This window comes from Rhynchophorus ferrugineus, unplaced genomic scaffold (assembly GCF_030347505.1).
Source record: "Rhynchophorus ferrugineus isolate W39M unplaced genomic scaffold, kcgeb_rfMv2 rfM2, whole genome shotgun sequence".
NCBI lineage: Eukaryota > Metazoa > Arthropoda > Insecta > Coleoptera > Curculionidae > Rhynchophorus > Rhynchophorus ferrugineus.
The window spans coordinates 81,697,785-81,721,685 of NW_027472581.1; the positions used below are offsets into that span (position 1 = coordinate 81,697,785).

At 32.7% G+C, this 23,901-nt stretch overlaps 1 protein-coding gene across 1 annotated transcript in view; it reads right to left on the bottom strand.

Annotated features, from left to right (window-relative positions):
* Positions 1–1,359: 1,359 nt before the first annotated feature.
* VGlut (Vesicular glutamate transporter) overlaps positions 1,360–23,901 on the bottom strand; it is a 143,530-nt gene continuing 120,988 nt past the window's right edge. Inside the window, exons 2-11 of the mRNA XM_076396521.1 lie at positions 14,711–14,830; positions 14,523–14,655; positions 12,615–12,842; positions 12,275–12,560; positions 11,242–11,423; positions 10,463–10,676; positions 10,237–10,394; positions 2,405–2,578; positions 1,703–1,840; positions 1,360–1,648 (exon numbers count right to left, since the gene is read on the bottom strand). Of these exons, the coding sequence (XP_076252636.1) occupies positions 1,502–1,648; positions 1,703–1,840; positions 2,405–2,578; positions 10,237–10,394; positions 10,463–10,676; positions 11,242–11,423; positions 12,275–12,560; positions 12,615–12,842; positions 14,523–14,655; positions 14,711–14,830 (1,780 nt within the window). The 3' untranslated portion in view covers positions 1,360–1,501. The remainder of the gene's footprint in view (positions 1,649–1,702; positions 1,841–2,404; positions 2,579–10,236; positions 10,395–10,462; positions 10,677–11,241; positions 11,424–12,274; positions 12,561–12,614; positions 12,843–14,522; positions 14,656–14,710; positions 14,831–23,901) is intronic.

Consider the following 23,901-nt stretch of genomic DNA (forward strand, 5'->3'; position numbering starts at 1 on the left):
CAGAATTTGATCAAAATCAGGATGAGAATAGAACATGAACGTAAAAGTGTGCGCCATCTTTAACATTGTGCTTGATAATTGTGCGTTCTATTCAAGGTAAGTTTAAACTGGGTTGGTTTGTTTAGTTTCCTCAACAGTTCGATATTTTTGATATTATTGCTTTCTATATGTAATGCTTTAAATATGCTGTTTATATTTTGTTATCAATTATTTTGATTCTCTTCAGAAGTCAGATTCTTGTTTTAAAATATTTTTATGTTTCCTGATATTTTCGAAAATTAAATCATATTTGACGATTCTCGTAGAAGAAACCTAAATTTTTGTCGTATTATTAGTTTAATAGTATACTTACTATAATGATTTTCTTCTTTTTTATTAAAATAAGATAATTTTATCTATTAGATATACTAACTGTATTCGTATTTTTTCCTAACCACAATATATTTCAGTGAACTGGATTCATGTTTCTTCATATTCCTTATAACAGAGGTATATATAGAGGTTGGATTAAAAATATCAATTTTTTTCTTATTGATTATTTGTTTAGTCAATTATTTTTACTTCTGTATATAAATACTTTTATATTTTCGTTTCAGTGCCTTATTTAAATTTGATGATAAACTATAAAAATTATGTTAATTTTTTCATAGGATTTTATTTTTCTTCATTTTATTAAATATCTGATCCTGTCCAATAATACAATAGCAAATAATATTTGAGTGAAATAAATATTTACTGATGTTTCCCATTCTTGATAATCTAACTAAAACTAAAAATTTTATTTTTAATTTTTATTAAGAACCTATACAATATAGAATTGTATGTTTGTTTTACAGATTTTTTATATTTACTCAAAATACTATCGATAACATTATTATTTTGAAAACGAAATTGAAATAATTTAATTTTTTATTTTTGTTTCCATTCTTTCTCACCAATTATATATGAAAAATAATAAAAGTATGTAATAAAACTTATTCAGTTATTTATAATAACAAAAGCTACCAGAAAGTAATAATATAAGAAAATAATAAGATGGTAAAACTGTTAAAATAATTTTTGATACTAAAAACAGGTGTCTGTCTTGAAATCTTAGCGTTATTATTTATACGAATTCATGTTAATGTGAACTTCTTAGTTTAATATTCCTCATTTGTTTACTAATAATTAATTTGCGAAGTAGACCAGAATATTATTCATTAGATTGTTAACCAACACCTGTTGAAAATGATGATCTAAACCCAGTTTAAACTTGAATAGCGTTCTCAATTTTACATTTATACTATGTGTCCGACAACAAGTGCATTTATCACTATTTTCTTATTGTACGCGTTCTCAATTCCCTCAAAAACGATATTAACCTGAATTATTGTCGTATTATTGTACGTTCTATAGTTGAAAGTTGATTTTTATTTTGCTGTATTGTCTGAATCAATAGAAAAAAATGCTTAAAAGCCGAGGGTTTTCCTTTATCTTGAAATGGTCGAATAGGATGGTTCTTTTAATAAGTCCTGTCGTCTATTGTTCCGTGTAAATACGTGTCCTGAGCCTGTGGTTGGACAGTTTCTTGTCTGAATGGATTGGTGGACACGCTGGCTGCAGAGAATGGGTTACCGGATGGGATGGCTTGTTGAGACGGATAACCCTCCTTTGAAAAATATATTTCGGTGTAATTGGAACATGATTTTAATTTTCAACATACCTGAGATAAGGTTCTGGGAGCTGGAGGTCTAGGCGGTGCTTCCTGCGACATCTGATGGCGCGGCGCTGCAGGCCTAGATGGTGGTAATGCAGTTTCCATTGCCGCGCCATAGTTTGTCATACCACCACTAGGTTGATGCTATAAAAGTATTCTTCTGAGGTTCAAGAGTTTGGTTACATATGAGCAGATGTCACTATGCTCTCCAAAGAGTTTTTAAATGTTTCAAAATGGGCCATTATATTTCATGAAAAATTATAAAAACAGAATATCATTCTAAATAAATAAATAATTGATTAGTGAATAAAAATATATGCCATTTCTTAGCAGTTTGGCCTGGTGGAAATATGTCTTAACAAATAACACAACGATTTATATGTCTTCCTATTTCTTCGGTTACAATAGTGACTAGTTTCTTACAATAGTGAACTAGTTTTTTTTTTGTATATCAGACACAATTAAAACCTAGTGTTAAGCAACTATCAATTATTGTAAAAATGTTTAAAACCTTTTTAGATGCAGTATGTCAAACATGTAGCATGTTAAACAACAAAGTTTAAAAAATATAGTTGTAGGTAAATTCTTAATAAATTAAGATATTTATTACTTCATATTATAGAGATTCATAAAAAATGCATGAAGATGTATTAGACATATATGTGTATAAAAGGGAACCAGGATAATATATTTTAGATTTTTACTTACTGGAAATTTTGCCACAGGTGCTGATTCATTCATTTGATTCCAGTGCTTCTCATCCTCACTCTTTGGATCTGCCCACGGCTGCAATTCGCCAGATGCGAACAAACCGTAGAAAATGATGCCAGCATAATGTATCATAGCTGACAGAATAATTAGGATGCGCCATTCTTCTTTAGTCTAGCAACAGAAAACTTATTATATACTTAAACGTATTAAAATTATTATAATATTTTATCAATTGAATTTATCAACGTTAGGTAATCTGGATATGACTAATCGATAAATCTAATTTTCTTTGCTCTGAAATCTATCTGGACATATTCAGTTTAGATTTCAGTAATCTTATTAGCTGAAATGTATAATATTTTCAAAGCTTTTTTATACAAACGTCATCAAGATGTTCAGTGTATTACCTGCCACAATTTGTAAATTCGTTTTAGAATCATTTTATTCTAGTTAAAAAGAGACACAATGCTGTCTGATTTGTTCAAACACGTAAACGAATGAGCCTGTCAAAGTCTTTCGGTTGTCTGACGTATGCAAAATTCTTGAAAGCAATAGTGATGGGAGGTTATAACTCTAACGTATAAACTATAGTAGATGTCTAATTAACTGTAGTTTTTAAATGTACTATAATGTTAAACTAAATAAATAATTATATTTCATAACATTTTTGTTCAATTACTTAATTTAGATTAGTCAAAAAATGTCAAAACCAAACTAAAACTCAGAGTTGATGCGACAACATTGCATGTTTTGCATAGATTGTGTATCAGACCATTTATTTCAAATACATATCTTCCTACACGGATTTATATATTAAAACACACCTCACAACAGCAACTCTTTTGTCTGTATTATTGTAATATTAATCAAATAGTATAAAATGTTGTAAATATAGTGAAATAAAATGAAACTATTGTCTAGCACTTTTTTTCATTTTTTTGATAATAAATTAAGCGTAATCATTTAAGGTGGAAAAAATAAACTCAATTGATATAAGTAATAATTAATGAGATAATTTCATTTAGAACAAGTGAAATGAATTTATGAAAATGACAGAAAAGCTGTGCTGGGTATTATCAGTATTGTAAGAGCTAAGGTACATATAACATATACAAAATAACGGTAAATTTCGATTTTTTTTATATAGAATATATTTTATATTTTAAATAGAAATATTTTTGGGGTCTTTTGTAGTTCTGTAATGTTCATGAGACATTATATTATTTTCGAATTACAATAAAGAGAAATACTTTTGAGACAACGAATTCGATTTATTGTTTTTCTTTGTGATGGCATTTGTGTGTTATGAAACGCATACTTAAATGGTAGTGATGTTTTAGAAATGGTGATACAATCTTAAATACTAGTTGTTCCTTTAGTAGCATCGGAACAGCGGATTTGCGGGATAATTACCTTTGTTAGAAGAAGATTTAAGGCAAATACAACAAGAACTTACTTTTGGTCTAGAGATCATCCAAACAGCCAAACTTTATTTCCAAGTGTTTGCTCTAAATGAGAATTTTAAAACTTGTAAGATCCTAAAACGTTGACCTAGCTCAATATAGGAAAAGTAATAAATAAATACTTTACCAACAGGAACTAAACCAAGGCAACAAAAAATATTTCTTTAGGAAATTATGAAAAAGGATGAACATTTTTTGCAATTATTAATTGCTATTTATTTAATTACTTCTATACAATTGATTCTTGAAACCAAAGATCACATAATGTTAAAAATTTAGCCAAAAATTGAAGATCAGGTACAGACTGTGTTGCTGGATAATTAATCTTCTATTTCATTCAAACACTCAATTAGATGGTTTCTATTGCCGTATACAATATTAACAGTCCGTATATTAAAGTCCCAATGATTTGGAGCGCCGTAGGATATCATTCTTGTCACAATTTTGTTCAACATTTCTACTCGTTGTGGTGAATTATAACAGAAAAAAAGGAATGTCTTGTAGATTACCAAAAAATACACATACTTGCTTATTTTTGGACACAGCTTTAGCCATAATTAAATTTATTTGGTGGGCATAACAGTGTAACTAGTAACCAAAGGGATACTTTTTTTAAATTAATCTCTGGACGCCTGGATGTTGATCCCTCGTCACCGCTGCTCCATTAAAGCTTTGTGCAATCAGTTTGTTGGGTGAGTTTTGAATTAAAGGATCTATAACGCTTGAAATTGTTTTACTAAATATTTCTGCATCAGATTTTTCAGGAATTAGGTAGTTCCAAAAACGTTCAATTGGCTCGCCATCACGAACATATCTAAAAATAAATACGAGTTAAAGAATTATTAATAACTATTCAAACAGTCAAAACTTTATTTTTTTAATTCAAATGAGAAAAATTTAAAAGCTTCAACGTAATATTTCAAAACGTGAACCCGGCTCAATATAGGATAAGGTTATGAATAAAAGCTTTACTAACAGGAACTAAACTGAGGCGACAAAGATATTTCTTCAGAAAACTATGATAAAGGATGAACTTTTTTATAAATACAAATAAGAATTTATTTAATTATTGCTATATAATTTATTCTTGGCATGTGGAACCAAAAATCACATAGTGGAAAAAGTTAGCCAAACATTGAAGATTAGATCATTGAATGTACGACGATAAAGGGTGCTGCCTTACAGGGCGTGTTGCTGATTTCATTTCATCCATACACTCAATGAAATTATTTCTATTTGCGTACACAACATTAAAGCCGTATATTAAAGTTCCAATGATTTGGAGCGCCATGGGAGATCCTTCTATTCACAATTTTCTTCAACACTTCTACTTGTTGTCGTGAATTATAAAAGAAAAACAGGAATGTGTTGTAGATTACAAAAAAATAAAGATACTTGCTTCGTGGAAACAGCTTTAGACATAATCAAATTTAATTGCTATACATAATAGTGTATATAGTAAGCAAAGGGATACTTATTTAAATTAATTTTTGAACGTCTGGATGTTGGCCGCTCATCATCGCTGCTCCATCATAATCATAGCTTTGTGCTGTCAGTTGAATTAAAGGATCTAAACTGCATATCTTTCAGGAATTCCAAAAACGTTCAGTTGTTTTTCGTACCAGTTGAGATTGTGCAGCAACATCAGTTGTTTAGTCCGCCATAATTTGTTCATGACAGACTTCAAACATACACTGTAAAAGATCGTTCTGTATTTCTTTGGAGGTTCTTTTAAATACTGAAGCAATATTTAGGCACTCACTTAGAGAGGTATGTAGTTCAGAAAAATGTGCAAGCCCACGAAATATCTCCGGATTCTGGGTATCGCTTCTATCTTGTCCACAAAGAGCCAATTCAAACGATCCACAAAATGTATTATGTTTCATTTGTTCTGTGTTGTTTCTTTGTTTTCATTATGTCTATGCATATCTATCCAATACGGAGAAACTAATTGAGCCATAATATTAATTGAGCCTATTAACACAAATTCCATACAATTATGAAGATAGCTTTTTATGTCTTTTTATTTTCAAACTTGATTATCCTAGATCGGTGATCACTGTGTCTTCCCAACATTACAATACATTTTTTTTTGTTACATCCAAAAATCCATTCATATCTATAAATATTTAAAATATCTCTAAATAAATATCTCTATTAGATTTATAGGTGTAAATTTTCCTTCTACTTGCACCAGATTTCTCAATAATAATATCTGGTAATGGTCTACCTTTTACTTTAAATTAAAAATTACTTCCACAGTCACAGATATTAATATTGTTTTCATTAGCCGGCCATTAAAGTCACGTAAAATTCCGATACAAAGAAACGATATCACATACAGGTCATACGGCGCTGGACTAAATGCAGCTAGATCTGTATTTAAATATCGGCTTTGTTTTAGACTGTGTTGACGGACACGGTGATAGCGGATTACCGCGCGGGTATGTGAAGGAGCTTGCAGAACACGATCATGTGGCCCAGATAAATAGTAGCGATAGCGAGAGTTAAGTCTACCAAGGGTAGGTTATTCCACTGATCCACGTTACTACCGCAGCTGGCACTTCCATTGCAGTTTTTTTATCATTTATTACAACAAGGATTCGCAAATGCAAAGTGGGATTTGCTTTTTGGTAAGTAATAGAAAATATTTTGGTATTTTAGTGAGATATGTAAAAAAAAAATGCATTTTTCTTTTAGAGCTCTGCAGCACATCATCGTTTATGCACCAGCTAGAACGGGAAACTAGATCGGACAGTCGCAATATTTCAATATTCGTATGAGAATGGAGTCTTTCCTCATGCCTCCTTGCAATTCGCTTGATTTCTTGACTGACTGTGGGTATCTGAAGGTCTCGATGTAGTTAATCCAGCACTTAAATAGTATGTAGTCCTATACTATTTGGGTGCACCCACAATACCTCTCAGGACTTTGTTCTGAAAAATTTGTATTTTAAGTTTGATTGAAAGTGAACTCCGTAGGTCCATATAGGTTTCAATACTTGCTTATATAATAGCAATTTATTATGTACTGATAATTGTGATTTTGTTCCAATTAGCCAGTACATTTTCCTATATTTCAATTCCAGTTCTTTTCTTTTCTTCTTTATATGTTCCTTCCAGCGAAGTTTTGTATCGAGATTCATTCCGAGATACTTAGCGTTGTTGCTATATAGAATGATAGTGTTATTTAATGTTATTGTTGCTTGTACGGTCTGTTTATAGGTGAATTGCACATGTACAGATTTACTTTCATTAATTCTTATTTTCCAAGCTTGTATCCAATTACTTTTATTGTCACTTGCCTGTTGTAATTTTCGTGAGGCTTCTTCACTATGGTCTCCGATAGCTATAATCGCAGTATCATCAGCAAATTTAGCCATCGTAATATTTTCCATTTGTGGTATAGCACAGAGTAGAGTGGATAAAGCATTGGTCCCCAGTACACTGCCTTGTGGTACACCTGGTTTAGCTTCTTTTATAGTAGAGTAAGCTTCTTCTTCTTGTTTGACTCTAAACATTCTGGTTGTAATGTATTATTTTAAAAGTTCGGTGTGTTATTTTGGTAGCATATTGTATAGTTTATGAACAAGGCCTTCATGTCAAACCTTATCGAAGGCTTATACTACATCTAAAATATAGCTGAGCATACTTTTTTACTTTCGTAGGCTTTTTCAATAACATCTGTTATTCTGTGGACCCGGTCAATTTTTGAGTGCTTGTTAATATACCCAAACTGGTGTATTTGAAACTTGGTATTTGATTTTTTCTCTCTATACGTCTTTATATGTAAAGACGCTTTTATTATTTATGGTTTATACGTCGATGGGCAATATTTCTTTCTTCTACAAGTTAAACAGTTAAGAACATTGTTAATTATTTGCTAAATCTAAATAAATATTAAAAAAATTAAAAGCAATTTGTTCCTTCGAGTTGATGCACGTTCTTATTTCTATAAACATTAATATTTGGTGAACCGAAATCGCGGGGCAAAAGTCTCCAAAAACTCCATATTTTAACTGAGACATAATGTTATAAAGATCGAACTTCCAATTGGAATTGTCAGATTGAGCTTAACAACATTTACTATTGCCAAGGATCAAAATGTAAATACCAACCCACTTAAATAAATTTGAAATAAATATATAGTTGTTAAAAACCAATTGCCTGTTGATGTGGGTCTTAAGATTACCTCTCTATTATAAGGCCATCGGGCGCTTAAATAAAAATATATCGTTAAAAGCAAAACTCGATGCATCGATGGAAACCAATTTAAAATTTAAATTAACGCCGACGGAACTCCGTGGATAAAATCGTGCTATATTGCGCGCCCCATCGCAGACAAAGCCTGATGAAGTTGTTCCTCTTCCGCGCGAGCTGCGTGAAATTGGTAAACAATGGCGTCGCCGCCCAGGAGCGACGCCCGTGTCCAGATCAGCGTGAAGAACGTTCATTTTTCCGGAAAGCTTCAGGAAATGACCGGAGAGGGGATGATTTTGTTCTCCCCCGCTTTGGCGCGGTATAAAATATGATGAATGGGGGATGCAGTGGATCGTAACTGCCATTAAAATTTCGATTTATTATGGACAATGATTATAACTCAAAAAAATTATTACTACTTGGGGTTAGTATATTGTACATGTTAAAACGACACATTAAAAAATAACTTTCTGTAACTGAATAGGAAAGAGCTCAGCGCTCTTAAAATTCAGCGGCTTTTTGAATTTTGCGTACAGTAACTTTAAATTGCTCACTACTGTCTTCATTTGTCAGCTATTAATAGATTATTGTGAATCTTTGAACAAGTTGCGTCATTTAATTTGTATAGGTCATGCTTTGATAGTAAACAACATATCAAATATTAACCATAATGGAAAAAATTGTCAAAAACTAACACCGAAACCTAGGACAGGCTTGGAAGTATTATGGAGACTCTACATCATCAATATCAATGGTTAAGAAGCGGTTTAGTAAACTCTTACGCGAATTAGTGAACGTTGTGGTCGTATCAGTACAAATGGTTCGGAACGTTCCGAAGGCCACGCAAAGGAGATCGCCAAGCCAGTAATCGTCGATAGAAGCCATGCCATGATATTGGACGATTTGAGATTGAAAATAAGTGAGGTAGTTGAGGCTGTAGGCATCTCAACTGAGCTCAATTTTTGAATATCAAAAAGTTATGTGTTCTTCATGAGCAGTTCAAAGCGCTTGTGCAATATCTGGCAGCAATCCGAACGACTTTTTTGGCTTTTTTGAAACATGGATACATTATAAAACAAGAAACAATTAATACACTAGATTTCTTTGGGTGAATGTGCAACAAAGAAGCCCGGTTTTATCTGTCTATGGATCACAGTTTTATATAGTTCATTTTAAACAGATTTGTTACTCATTTGAAGCAAGACGGCCGTTTTTGGCAAAGAAAAGAGTGTTGTTTCATCATAAAAATGCATCAGCATACACATGTGCAGTCATCATGGAAAAAATTTAAAAAGTGAGCTATAAACTACTAGTCCATCCAGCATATTCTATAAGTTTTAGCAGCTCGTAATATACTACATCATATGCATAGCAAAACTTTAGCCACAAGTATTCAATGTTCGATACCAAAGTAAATATCCACGTGGACAAGAGCCACTGTAGAATAGAAGAAGAAGAATGAGTTTTTCTTTTGTTCCAAAGGCATAGGTGATGTTTTAGTTCCGTCCCGTCCCGAATCATAAGTGATTCGTAACACTTTTCCTTACCAATCATAATACGAAATATAAGGACCTTTATTTTACTTCAGTTTAAAGAACGAGATGGCTGAAGGTCATTGAATGCTGTGTGAAACTTACAGCAACCATATTTCATCGATTTCAATATGAGAATACCGATTTCGACGTTTTAAAAGTGGCGATTCTCATACAGCGTTCTACAGCAGACTACGATTGGTTCGAGCCGAACACTACGAAAAAAACCGACTGGAATACGAGCAGAGCCAAAAATTATCCTTGAGCATGACAACGCTCGACCACATATTACAACATTGGTGAAAACCCGCCCTATTCTCCAGACCTTTCTTTCTCTGATTACTGCTTGTTCCGACATATGAGTCGCGATCTATCTGAGCAGCGCTTCACTTCCTGTGAAGATATCAAAAACTTTGTCGATTCATAGATATTCAAAAGGTGCATCGTTGTTTTGAGATGAAATGAGATGAAATAAAAAAAAGATTGACCAATATTTAGTTTCAATACAAAAATACAATATTTTTAGTTAGTATCCATATTGCTTATACATCAAGAAGTTTGGTAACCCGAAAGTACTACAGAAAGTATAACTAACTCTAATAATGATATAACGTCATATAATTTGGAATACTTACACTATGTATTACAATGTTGTTTTTTATAACAGGAACAACTGCGCCAGCTATGGTACCGATACCATTGGATAAACCCATCAGAATACTAGCATATCTAGGCGCTATGTCTAGATGGTTGACGTTGAAACCAGATATGGCGAAACCACTAAATGCCACACCTATAACAAGTGGGAACATAAATATATCACGACTTGTTCAACACCTCTTGTGGGGTCCAGCAACCTACCAATCGTCAAGGCTGTCATTCCCTGTAGTGTCGTATGAGAATAAGCCATGGCTAGAAAGAATGTAGCTTCCAAACCAAATCCTCCACAATTGAAGAGCTTCCTCACTTGGGTTGTATTTAAAATGCCTTTCTTTCGTAACCTGTCAGCCATTATACCTCCTGCAGGAACCACCAGCGTCATTAAGAAATGTGGCAAAGCTCCAAGAGAAGCATTCTGAAAAAAAGAAAAGAAATATATATATATATACAATCAAGACACATAGGAGGGAACAGATAAGGGAACCAAGGAGTTCTATTATTCTAGTTCTATTATTTAACCTTTATTTTGGAGAAATAGAAAGCCAACAAGGAAAACTATATGTTTGTAGCAGTTTCATGAAAAATTTACGGAAAATAACTTTATCAATGTTACACACTGAACAAGTGAATTGAAATAAAAATATGTTATACTTTAGCTATTGTATTCATCAGATATAATCCGCTGTGATATTATCTTTTGAGTCAAAACAAGCTGTAAAGTAAAATTCATAAAACAAAATGAATATTATTACAGGAAAACGCCTACAAAATTGATTTCGAAGAAGCCTTTGAATACGATAAGGTATATTTTGCTAATTATCTGAAAATAAACTATTTTATTTATACCAGTAGAATATTTTATGTACTAGTTCATTGTATAACAGAATATACACAAATAAAAAAAAATTCTATTTTCTTTCCTAATGATATTTCTATTTGGTTAAAAAAATGTTATATTAAAATATATCAATAAGACTTACCTGAGCAGTCGTGGTATTAAAGGCTTCTTTGAAATAAAGTGCTTGGAACAGGACCAACAGATAGAAGTTCCAGGACCTGCAGAAGTTGGCAACAAAGATGGCATAACAGGGCAAAGATGTGAAAAAGGATTTCCATGGCGTATTCTGCAGGGTCGGTTTTTCGTGCTGTTCCTGTGTTCCTCCTGTAAAAAGAAACGCTCATTTGTGATGATTACGTATGAGTTGTCATTAAACTGACAAAATATGACTCAAAACTATACTTTATCGAACAAATTTTAAGTTTTTAATTTTTATATTATCAATCCATAGCCGGTGCTTGGAGGGAGGGTCTATTTCGCAACCAATATATTGCTATTACAATTACTGTTATACCTCGAACATTCGTAGTTGGCGATTAGTTGTTGCAGCTGTTCTAATTATATATATATATATATATATATATATATATATATATATATATATATATATATATATATATATATATGGATGTATGTATATATATATATATATATATATATATATATATATATATATATATGTATGTATGTATATATATATACATCAGACAGTATTCTATAATCTTGGTCCAGATATTTTTTAAGCTGTTCGCTATGTCTTCCATTCAAAATCCCGATATCGCCACAATTCTTTGTGAAATTCATTCACTTTTCATTCGACAGACTTCCTTAAACGTCCAACTTTCCTCTCCTATATTACTGAAGCAAAATACTTGGAATCTGCTGCTGAATCCGTCAGTTGTTAATACTTTAGTCTTTTCTCCAGTAATTCTCAAGCTATATGGCTCTGCAGCTTGAACTATATCATGACTATGTTTAACTATAAAATATAAATATTTTTACATACATGAAAAATGCGCTAAGAAGCATAGAGCTTGATAGTAATCTACTGTGAATATATTAGTAGCAAATTATATTACATAAAAACAACTACAGTTATTCATTTAACTCAAAAAATAACACATATTATTCTATTTACTAACATAATCAACAAATTTAATTAACATAACTCTTACCCAATGATTTTTCGATCATGATTAGTTCTTTAGGATCGATGCAGGTATGCAATGACGGCTTCTCGAACACCAACCACAGCCAACTGAGATACCAAATCACTCCCACTATGGAGTAAAAGTAGAATGGCGCCATTAGACTGATGTTTTTTATCAGCAGACCACAGATCATCATGGAAAACATCACTCCGGCGTAACATCCACTGAAAGCTATTGTGGCTAGCCGAGAACGTTCTAAAGGAGGCGCCCAGTACCTCATTATACCGTGGCAAGCTGGATAGGTGACGCCCTTTAGAAAAAAATAGTTTTTAGTGCACAAATAGTGTGTTGTTAAACTATTTACCTCTACTAAGCCCTGTAAGACCTTAACGATGATGAGTCCAGTTGGATTGTCGTACAGAGACGGTATAAAAATGTTTAGAAGGCATGATGATCCGATGGCAACGCCGAAAAGCTTATTGGCTGGATAGGCGGCTGCTATGAGACCGCCAGGGATTTGCGTGACGAAATATCCCCAGAAGATTGCTGATTCTATGGCACTGATGGTCGAACGCGATATCGTCAAGTTTGTCTAATCAAGAAATAGCAATTTTAATATTATAAAATTTTATTTTTACTTGACTGAAATCAAAGCAAACAAGACAAAAACTACCCATGTGACACTCACCCTTTGTAAAAAAAATTGTCCCTCAGTAAAATTGAATAATCATGAACTTCCGCAAACAGACAATGTTAATATCTGGGAATGCATTTTAATCGACGCTTGACATGGAAAAAACATATAGTGACAAAACTCAAACAGCTTGGGCTTAAACTTAAACAAATGTATTGGCTGATAGGGCGTAAATCTAAATTATCATTAGATAACAAGGTATTGCCGTATAAGTCAATACTTAGGCCCATTTGGACCTATGGAATTGAACTGTGGGGTATTACTAGCAAATCTAACATAGATATTCAGAATTAAGTGCCCATTCATATTACGTGTCCAACAAACTGATTCAACGCGATATGCACATAGATCCACATAACGAGTATGAACCGAAGTTCTAGTGCGAAGTATTCTGAAAGATTATTAGTGCATTCTAATACCATCCACTCTCCAAACAGTTAAATGTACGCGATGACAGTGAAGTGCGTAGGCTCAAATGCGTAGGCTCAAACGCAAGCTACCATACGAACTGGTTAATAGACCCATAGAGTGAAATTTAATAATTTCTAGAGTAAGTTAGAATAGTCATTAGAATAAGTTAGGATAGACTTTATAATAAGTTAGTATAGTATCTAGAATAAGATTTAGATTATAAATTGTACAGCAGATCACTTACTGAAGTGATGTTACATGTTAGGATGGTTATATTATATAACGGAAATCAAACAATAATACTTATTGCCCACGAGCAGATTGTTGACGTTCCAAGAGATTAATTAAATAAAAATATATTAATAAATAATATGGCTCATTTGGTTAATGTTTAGCTGAAGATTTTGGCTTTTCTATTGTCCTATGCACGCCATATGCCACATATAATTTTTTCTCTGTTAATGAAATTTAAATTATAACCGGGATTGTTAAACAATAAATTACTAAATTATTTTTGATTGATGTCAATTGCAGGAGGCATTTATAGAGAAAAATTAGCAAATTTAACAGTTAAGTTAGATTGCTCAATGACTGTTTACATTCATTTTTCGTATTTTTCATCCCAACCTTCTTCATCTATTGGAAATCCTTCAAAATGAACAATAATCCTAGTAAAATACAGTAATCCTAGTATTATAAATATTATGAAAATGTACGCGTGAGTTCTAAAATTAACTCGCTTAAGATAAATTAAAATTCCCGTTTTAGATTTAATAGCTGATAATATTATATTTTTGTTTATCATATTATATTATATATATATTTTGTGTATCATCCCAGAAGTCATCCGGTCTTACCCAGTCTGGTTACTGGCGTGATTGGGAACAATTTCCTTGTTGGATTTTGCACTCTTGCCTAAGAACAACCACAAATGTTCAACAATTACACACACAAATTTATGACCATGCCCCAGCAGGATTCGAACCCGCGAATAACGCTACAGTAGGAGCACCGTCCTGTCGCCTTTACCACTGCGCCAACCAATTTATATATCAAATAATATTTTTATATGTATATAAAATATTAATAAATATAATAATAAAGTGAGAAACCAAAATTATGATAAATTTAAAGATGATGACGAACTAAAGAAGAATCTGAACATACTTCTGATGTTTCCATTTCTGAATTCACCATTCCCATGGTCTCTCTCATGCCAAACATGATGATAAAGCCCATGCAGCAGAGCAGCGATACCGTCGCTCGTCGAGAAAGACATGGTATTTCCGCTTTGATGTAGCTGAAGGAGGCAGATTTAGTGATTGAACTAAATATAATAAGCACTCTGGACTTACTGGTCTATTTTTCTTAGAGGTGGTCGTTGATATTCCGGTAAACTGTCGATGCTTACGTCGTCGGCTTGTTCACTGGCGCCTTTTTTTAATTGAGGATTGTCGTAGTCATCATATTGTTGCCTGTAAAAGAATATAACATTAGGGAAACCTGAGTTTCGAAAATAGGTTAGTGAATAGGTTTTGAATAATTCAGACTAACACAAATTATAAATAGGATATTGTCCACTAAATTACTTTTTTATTTTAGGTTTCTGTTCATTTGAGACATATAAATATATTATACATGTTTCGATTCTTTAGTTTTTTTGGTCTCCATTTTTTCATTATTTAATTAATACATTGTTACTAGTCGTTTTCGTCTAACCTACAATTTGTCTTTATAATAACTTAAATCTAGATATATGACTAGGAGGCCCTATCTCTGTCTCTGGTGAAATAATGTTAATACAAGTCACTGCTGAATTTTTTACACACGTGCACCTCACTACACGACACTACACAAGATCAGGTATTGCAAGATTCTTTTGAGACTGTGTCCTATTCTGGTGGTATTCAATAGTTGCAATATTTCAACATTCGTATGAGAATGGAGTCTTTCCTCATGCCCCCTTGCAATTCTCTTGATTTCTTGACTGACTGTGATTATCTGAAGGTCTCGATATAGGTAATCAGTCCTATAGTATTTGAGTGCACCCATAATACCTCTCAGGATTTTCTTCTAAAAAATTTGTATTTTATTTATGTTACTCTTTGCAGAACATGCCCATAATTGAACTCCGTATGTCCATATAGGTTTTAGTATTTGCTAATATAATAGCAATTGATTATGTACTGTTAATTGTGATTTTCTTCCAATTAACCAGTACATTTTCCTATATTTCAATTCCAGTTCTTTTCTTTTCTTCTTTGTATGTTCCTTCCAGCGAAGTTTTGCAACGAGATTCATTCCAAGATATTTAGCGTTGTTGCTATATGGAATGAGAGTGTTATTTAATGTTATTGACGTTTGTACGGTCTGTTTATAGGTGAACTGCGCATGTACAGATTTACTGTCATTAATTCTTATTTTCCAAGCTTGTGTCCAATTATTTATATTGTCACTTGACTGTTGTGATTTTCTTTCTTCTTCACTATTGTCTCCGACAGCTATAATCGCAGTATCATCAGTAAATGTAGCCATCGTAATATTATTCATTTGTGGTATATCACACGTGTAAAATAAATAAAGCATTGGTCCCAGTACACTTCCTTGTAGAACACCTTCTCTAGCTTCTTTTATTGTAGAGTAAGCTTCTTCTTGTTTGATTCTAAACATTCTGGTCGTAATGTACGATTTTAATAGTTCGGTGTGTTTTTTTGGTAGCATTTTCTGTAGTTTATGAACAAGGCTTTCATGCCAAACCTTATCGAAGCCTTGTGCTACATCTGAAAATATAGCTGATCATACTTTTTTACTTTCGTAGGATTTTTCATCTGTTATTCTGTGGACCTGGTCAATTGTTGAGTGCTTGTAAATAAACCCAAACTGGTGTGTTGATATTATGTTTTTTCTCTCTATGATCGGTTTTGTTCTTTTCAACAGGAATTTTTCAAAAACCTTAGATATTACTGGCAGCAGTGATATAGCTCTATTGGCTCTTATTTCGTTTGGTGACTTCCCAGGTTTTGGGATCATTATAATTTTCGCCATCTTCCAAATGTCTGGGACATGTTTTAATCTAAATGCTGTATTGATCAAGTTTGTGGGTTTGATAATTCCCTTTCTTGGTAGTTTTTGCAGTAATTCTTCTGTTATTAAATCGTAGCCTGGTGATTTCCTGGGGTTAATGTCAGTTTTAATAATTTTGGTTAACTAACATAATGCTATAATATATGTATAATATTTAGCAGCGTTACATACTTAATCTATAAAGTGTATAGGATCTGCACAATTTGTATTTACTATTTAAACATGAGTAAACAAGATATCTCACACTTCTCTCGACTTTATTATTCTAAAGCAATCGATTGCGCTGAAAAATACAACACACTAACCTGGAACTAAATAAATTTCAACCCTCCGCATTCCAATTTCATCACGGATACATTCGACCAAATACAACAGTTGAGAACAAGGGTTTCCGACGCTAAGAAGCCGCACGACGCCATAGTCACGTCTGAGGCATCAGAAATAAAAGATTTCAATTTATCGAATGATGTTCGATACGTATACGAGCGCTCGTAAGACGTTATCATAATTATAACGAAAGAATTTCGGACTTTTTTTGTTCAGCCATGTCCAATTTCGTTTAAAATTGATTGAAAACGTCGAAAAATCGCAACTAGCTTAAGGCGTTGTACGAGGGTCGCTATTTATATTTTGAACCTTGGCAAAACTAAGTGTCATTAGGCTCCATCTGACGTTTTCAGTTGTAAATTTGACCTTTTTAACCATAACCTTCTCCAGATGCATAACTTGTACTGTTTACAGTGACTTGAAAAAAATGGAACGGAAAAATGTTATCGAATTGTGAAAACCGTTTGAATCAACAATTCAGAAGTTCGAAGCCTGTTCAACGCTGTTACTACAAATACTTGGACGCGGACTTCAACCAGTAGCACTTAGAATAAGGAACGCTGGACAAATTGGCATAGGTAGTGTCCAAAGTGAACAGTAGACTAGTCGAGAACGAGAAGAGAATCGTCTGGTAGACGACTTCTACTAATTCGGCGTCAGGAGAGATCCAAAGACGATTACTTTAGAGTAAGCCACTTAATGGTGTAATCCTGCTCAATTAAGTTAATAACTGAAACATTTACCTATTGAAACGATTTATTGTTAAAAGGATATTCATAGATAACTGGTAGAGTAATGTTGAATCTTATTGGTGCATTAGAATTTTACATTTTATATTACAACTCTCAAAGAGCATAATTATCACCCAACTAATCATTCATATAATAATTTTGTATATTCTTTTATATTCTTAACACTAGATATGGAGAAGATATCTCCAATGATATTTTAGAAACCACTTATTCAAAGTTAATTAATTTTTTTCAGATTAACAGTTCAATTGTTAAAAGAATTCGATGGAACTTCATCTAAATTAGTTAGCTTTACCAATTAAATATAATTCTAGATTAAGGCATTATACCAGGGTTGCCATTTATATTTTGAGCATTACCAATATTATTGTTAGGCTTCATCTGATATTTGTAATTGCAAGTTTGATATATTTAATCATAACCTTCTTCACAAAAACAATTTGTGCTGTTTTTATCAGGTCAATTGTAAAGTCCTCAGCCTGACACATAGTTAGCCTCAAACATCAAAAGATGCGTGTATAAATTTGACAACTGTTGGATTATTAGTTTGTTAATTATAGCATTCTGAGTGAGGCAACTTTTGTTATTGTGAAAAAATTTATAAAAAAGGAGCTTCGCGTGTTAATAAAATATTGTTTTTGAAGAGAAAAAATACAATTGAGGCAAAACGTGGCTTGATGCCGAGTTTCCGGACACTGCCCCAGGAAAATCAACCATCAAGGATTGGTATGATATGTTTAGACGTGGTGAAATGAGAACCGAAGACGGTGAACTCAGTGGACGCCCAAAAGAGAATGTTACCGACGAAAACATTTAAAAAAATCCACAAAATGATTTTGAATGACCGTAAAATGAAATTTAATGAAATAGCAGACACTCTAAAGATATCAACTTGACGTGTACATCATTCATTCACGAATATTTGGGTATGGGAAAACTCTGTGCAAAGTGGGTGCCGCGCGAGCTCTCTTTTGAACAATGAATCGACGAGTTGATGATTCGGAGCAGTGTTTGAAGATGATCAAGCATAATAAACTCGAGTTTTTGCATGGATATGTGACAATGGATGAAACATGGCTCCATCATTTCACTCCGAAGTCCAATCGACAGTCATCCGAATGGCCTGCAGACTATGAACCAGCTCCAAAGTGTGGGAAAACGCAACATTTTCAAACATTTTCGTCGAATGAAGGTGATCGCCGAGAATCAGGTCTATTTTGAAGCAAAGGACAAATCGTACTACTAAAACGGCATCGAAAAGTTGGAGGATCGCTATAATCATTGTATCAACCTTGAAGAGAATTATATTGAATAGAAAAAATGTGTTTTACTATGGTAGGCCGGGAAATTTTCAATTGACCTGTTAACTATAGATTATATAATGTCTTGAGAGATATCGTGGATGCACACGGATAACACAGCAACAATTATTTACACCGAAACCTTCGAATTCCAGCCTCTATAGAGGAAATTACGAGATTCGTAACTAAATATGCGGAAAAACTCTATTCCCTTGTAAACATTCAATGACTGCAACCCTTGGATATCATTAATTGTGTAACGAAGTTCATTAAATGTTATAATCACTGAAAACTGTTATTAACTTTCATTTGAATTTATTGGAGACTAATAAGGACCAGTGTGTCTTCCTAGATAAGTACCTAGTTATAAGTCACTGCAGGGGCAAATTGTATGTAGTTGACAATGAATAATAATAATATATTAAGGTTATAAATTAAAAAGAAACCTTGACGAAACAAAATGAATTAAATACGCTACGAAATAATTCCAACCAGCAATATTTATATCTGAGGAACGTGACTTTAATTTCAAATTATAGACCCGATTCCGGTCCGCCAATTCTTCCGGTGCATTATACTCAACTCGGATCGATCAACGTCGTCATTCGATTCCTTCCATTTCCTTCCATTTACCGCCTTCACACTCAACAACCTCCTCTATGAATACGAAACCGAGAGGCCTGGCAAGTGACGTGAAGTGGTCGGGGCTTGGTCTCGCCCGGTCCTGAGATGGCTGTTCGTGGCGAAGACGTTGCCTGATCGTTGGAAAATAATTAGAACGACAATGATAGCTGGAGAGGGAAATAAGATTCTTAATCAACAATATTAAAAGCGTTGGAATACAGTGAAGTAATTAGCATATTATTATGTTCTTCAAAAAATTGGAACGGCAATTAAATCCTGAATATCGTTTAGAATATATTGGATGATGTTTTCACTATATATTTATAATATGCATTAACTTATGTTGCTTTTTTCCATTAAATATGATTTCATTAAAATATTTTTCGTTAGTTTGTAGAGAATACATATATATATATATATATATATATATATATATATATATATATATATATATATATATATATATATATATTCATACTTCATTACACAAGAATACACGGTTTGCTTCTCTCTCTTGTATCAGCGTTCTAGTTCAATGTTTTCCAAGAGTTGTAGCCATTGGATGTTTACAAACGAATAGAGTTTTTCTCATATTTAGTTGCGAATCTCGTAATTTCCTCTATAGAGGTTGGTATTCGAATGTTTCAGTTTAAGTAATTGTTCCTGTAGTATCTGTGTATATCGACTATATTTCTCAAGACATTATATAATGAATAGCTATCTACTACTTTTGTTTGCATCTGATTAACACAAACAAACAATAGGTGTTCAAATGTTTCTTAAACGATTTTGAAACATGTGGATATTGACGTGTTAAACATATTTTGTCGCATCTGAAGGATTATTTTAACGTTTTGTTCTTCAGTGTAAGAAGCATGGCAGATAGCATTCACGTCTATATTTTTTAAAGTTTATTATTAAAGTTATTTATTATTTTTGTTGTTAGTAGTTGCTACCAACCAACCTACAATTTGTCTTGACGATAACTTAAACCTTAAATATAATAAACTTATGCCGGATAGGTTGGCACGGTGGTAAAGGCGACAATACGGCCCTCTTACTGTTGCGATAGTCGCGGGTTTGAATCTTGCTGGGGCATTGTCGTAAATTTATGTTTGTGATTGTTTAACATTTGTGATTTTCCTTAGGCAAGAGTGCAAAATCCGACAAGGGAAATGATACCAGTCACGCCAGTAACCAGGCTGGGTAAGACCGATGTCTTCTGCGATAATTTCTAAGTTGGTCACTCGCCAGTTGGTATGCTTAATGCCGACCGTGGTTCGGAGCCCGCGCTAAACTCTAGGTCCAGACCAGATAAATCCTCGTTGGTATAAAACAGATCTCCAAAAATATATTAAAAAAAACCATCGGCGATATCTTAGTCTCTGGTGTAATAATGTTAATGTATTAACACTGCTGTTTTTCTATTAAATGCACCTCACTACACTACACTACCCAAAATTAAATAGTTTCAACCATTTGAGTCTATGTCCTGTTCTGGTATTATCCAAGAGTATTACTTCGATATGGACTAACGAGATAAATGGGGTTTCTTTATGTCTCCTTGCAGTTATCTTGATTTCCTGGGTGACAGTCGATATCTGAAGTTCTCGGTGTAAATAATCGGTCCTAATTACCTCGGTGACTAGAACTTGTATTGTTTTTATATTAGTTTTCGCGGAATATCCCCATAATTGAATAAGTTCATATAAGCTTTAATACTTTCTTATATAATAACAATTTATTATGTATTGATAATTGTAATCAGTTAATTCTTTTTAATTTTTACATGTTCCTTTCAGCGAAGTTTTGCATCAAGATTCGTTCCTAGATACTTAACATTACTGCTACATGGAATGATAATATTATTTATTGTTATTGGTGCTTGTGCGGCCTGATAATACGTCAACTGAACATGCACATATACGCTTTCATTAATGTTTCATTTCCAGACTTGGTTCCAATTATGTATATTTTCATTTGCCTATTGTGTTTTTTGGGTGGTTTCTTCGCTATATTCTCCAATAGTAGGATTCGAGTATCATCAACAAATATATTCATCGTGATATTTTCCATTTTATCATATCTGTAGTAGAATTGGTAAATAAATGGCCCCAATACACTTCATCTACACAATGAATACACAAGATGTGAATACACACATCTTCACATCCCAATACACGTCATATACCTGTTTAAGATTATTTTATTGTAGAGTAGATTTATTCAGATTTGATTCTAAATATTCTGGCTTTTTTCTCATTTTCAACATTTTCTCTAGCTTAACAGGGCCGTTATGCCAAACCTTATCGAATGCTTGTGCTGCAAGAGTATAGCTGAACAAGCCTTCTTAACTTCATGGGTTTTATGACTTTTCATGACTTCATGGTTTTTATTTACTATTCTATGCACCTGGTGAATAGTGAAGTGTTTGTTAATAAAGCCAAACTGGTGCACGTCAACATAATAACATTAAAAACAATTGTTAATATATTTTTTAATAATATTAATAATTTAAAATAGGTATTAATTCCACAGTAATGGATCAATCAAACATAACAATTGGCAGTTTCACCCACTACTAACTACTAACTATTAACACCCAAAAATAAGCTAGATGATTTTCGATTCAAAATCATTAAAAATCTAAGTGATGATGTAAACATGTAAAGACAGCCCAGTGTGATTTTTATTATCCCTAAAGGTACATAAAAGGCCCTCTAACCGCCAGAGTCATTAATAATTAAATAAAATTAACTGTTACTGGGCGAGCTTTCTTCCATTCAACAGGTCATGTTTATAAAAGCCTCTGTATTTCAGGGGTGGCGGTTTAGACACTCACCTGTTACGCGCAATATGTGCTTTATCGCTGCTGGTTTATTCAAATCAATTACATTCAACAGGGGTATCATAAAATGTCTGAATACAATCATGATAATGTTGGTAAGCGTTTTCCCTACCTTTATTTTAATTTGAGACATTCTATATTTAGTTTTTAATTCAATTTTGTATAATATTGTATGAACGCTGGTTTATTGTACCTTTTTAAGAATATGCATTTTAAGAATACTTATTTCGAAACCTTGTGCTAACGGAACCATGCTGCATCTATCTGCGCAAGTGGTAATCAAAAAGAACTATATCTTCCTATTCCAGTGGTGACTGTTACGTTTAGCCAGATGTTATCATTACAAAAGGATGACTTTGTGTCTATTACGAGCCATTGTTTTTATTCAGTTGACGTAGATAAAAACGTGGATAACTGCGATAAAAATTCCAATTTTAACAGTTTATAATACACAATACAATTTTGATCTTACCATATGCAACGCTTTACTTACTGCTTCAATATTGATGGCCTTTCTAGGTCAGTTCACGTCTTTATTACGCCCGGGATTGTCAGACTTTAGATCTTTCCCATCCATAAACATATTCATAAACCATTGTTCATAAACTATTAAGCTTTCTGGAAGTTCATTAAGGATTTCAGCTAGGTTTTCGTTTAAAAAGCCTTTCAATTTACTGTCATTTTGGTTCTCTAAGCTGTTCCTGGTGGTAGTAGCATCGCCATAAATTTAGAAAATAATTTTATGGGCTTAGTTAGCAGATTTCTTCAGATGAAAACAATCACAGACCACACAATAAATAAAAAACTATTATTTTATGTTTTAGGTTTCATAATTTTTAACAGTTGTTTTGTACTAATACTTAGTATATTCAAAAAAAAATCATAAATACTTGGAAGAATCTAATAATATAACTAAAATAAATGAAACTTGGGGAGACCAACTAGAATAGCAATCACGTAAACACTAACGGACAATCGAATTTAAATTTTTGAATAAATAATATTGGTTTTAATATTTTTGAACAATTTTTTTTAATATAGCATTACAATATGTCTAAAATACTCTTCCAAAATTTCAATTAATGCACCAAAAATCTGAATGAATGTTGCGCCATTTTTTTGAAATTATAACTAGATTTTTTATTATAATTAATTTTATAAAATTATAGAATAATAAACTAAAAATTGAACTTTCAACAAAAATTTCATCTTAAAATATCCTAATGACAGATTCGATACCATCGATTGAATATTGCTAATTTTCTAAAATATACATTTTGTTAAACATTATTTAAATGTTGCTTAAAATTTAGTATAAAACAATGAAAAGAAAAATAAAAGGTTTTTTTAAATACATGTAACTGTTTAAACTATACATTGAAGTTTAACAACTATTCTAATGCTTACAATAAGCTTTCGTTAATAATTTATTTTATATATTTTAAAGTCTTCTTTTACTAACTATAGGTTTATCTGGACCGGACCTGCAGTTTAGCGTGGGCTCCGAACTACGGTCTTCAGATTTAATCCTACCAACTGGCAAGTGTTCAACTTTAGAAATCATCCCAGAAGACATCGGATCTTACACAGCCTGGTTACTGGCGCGACTG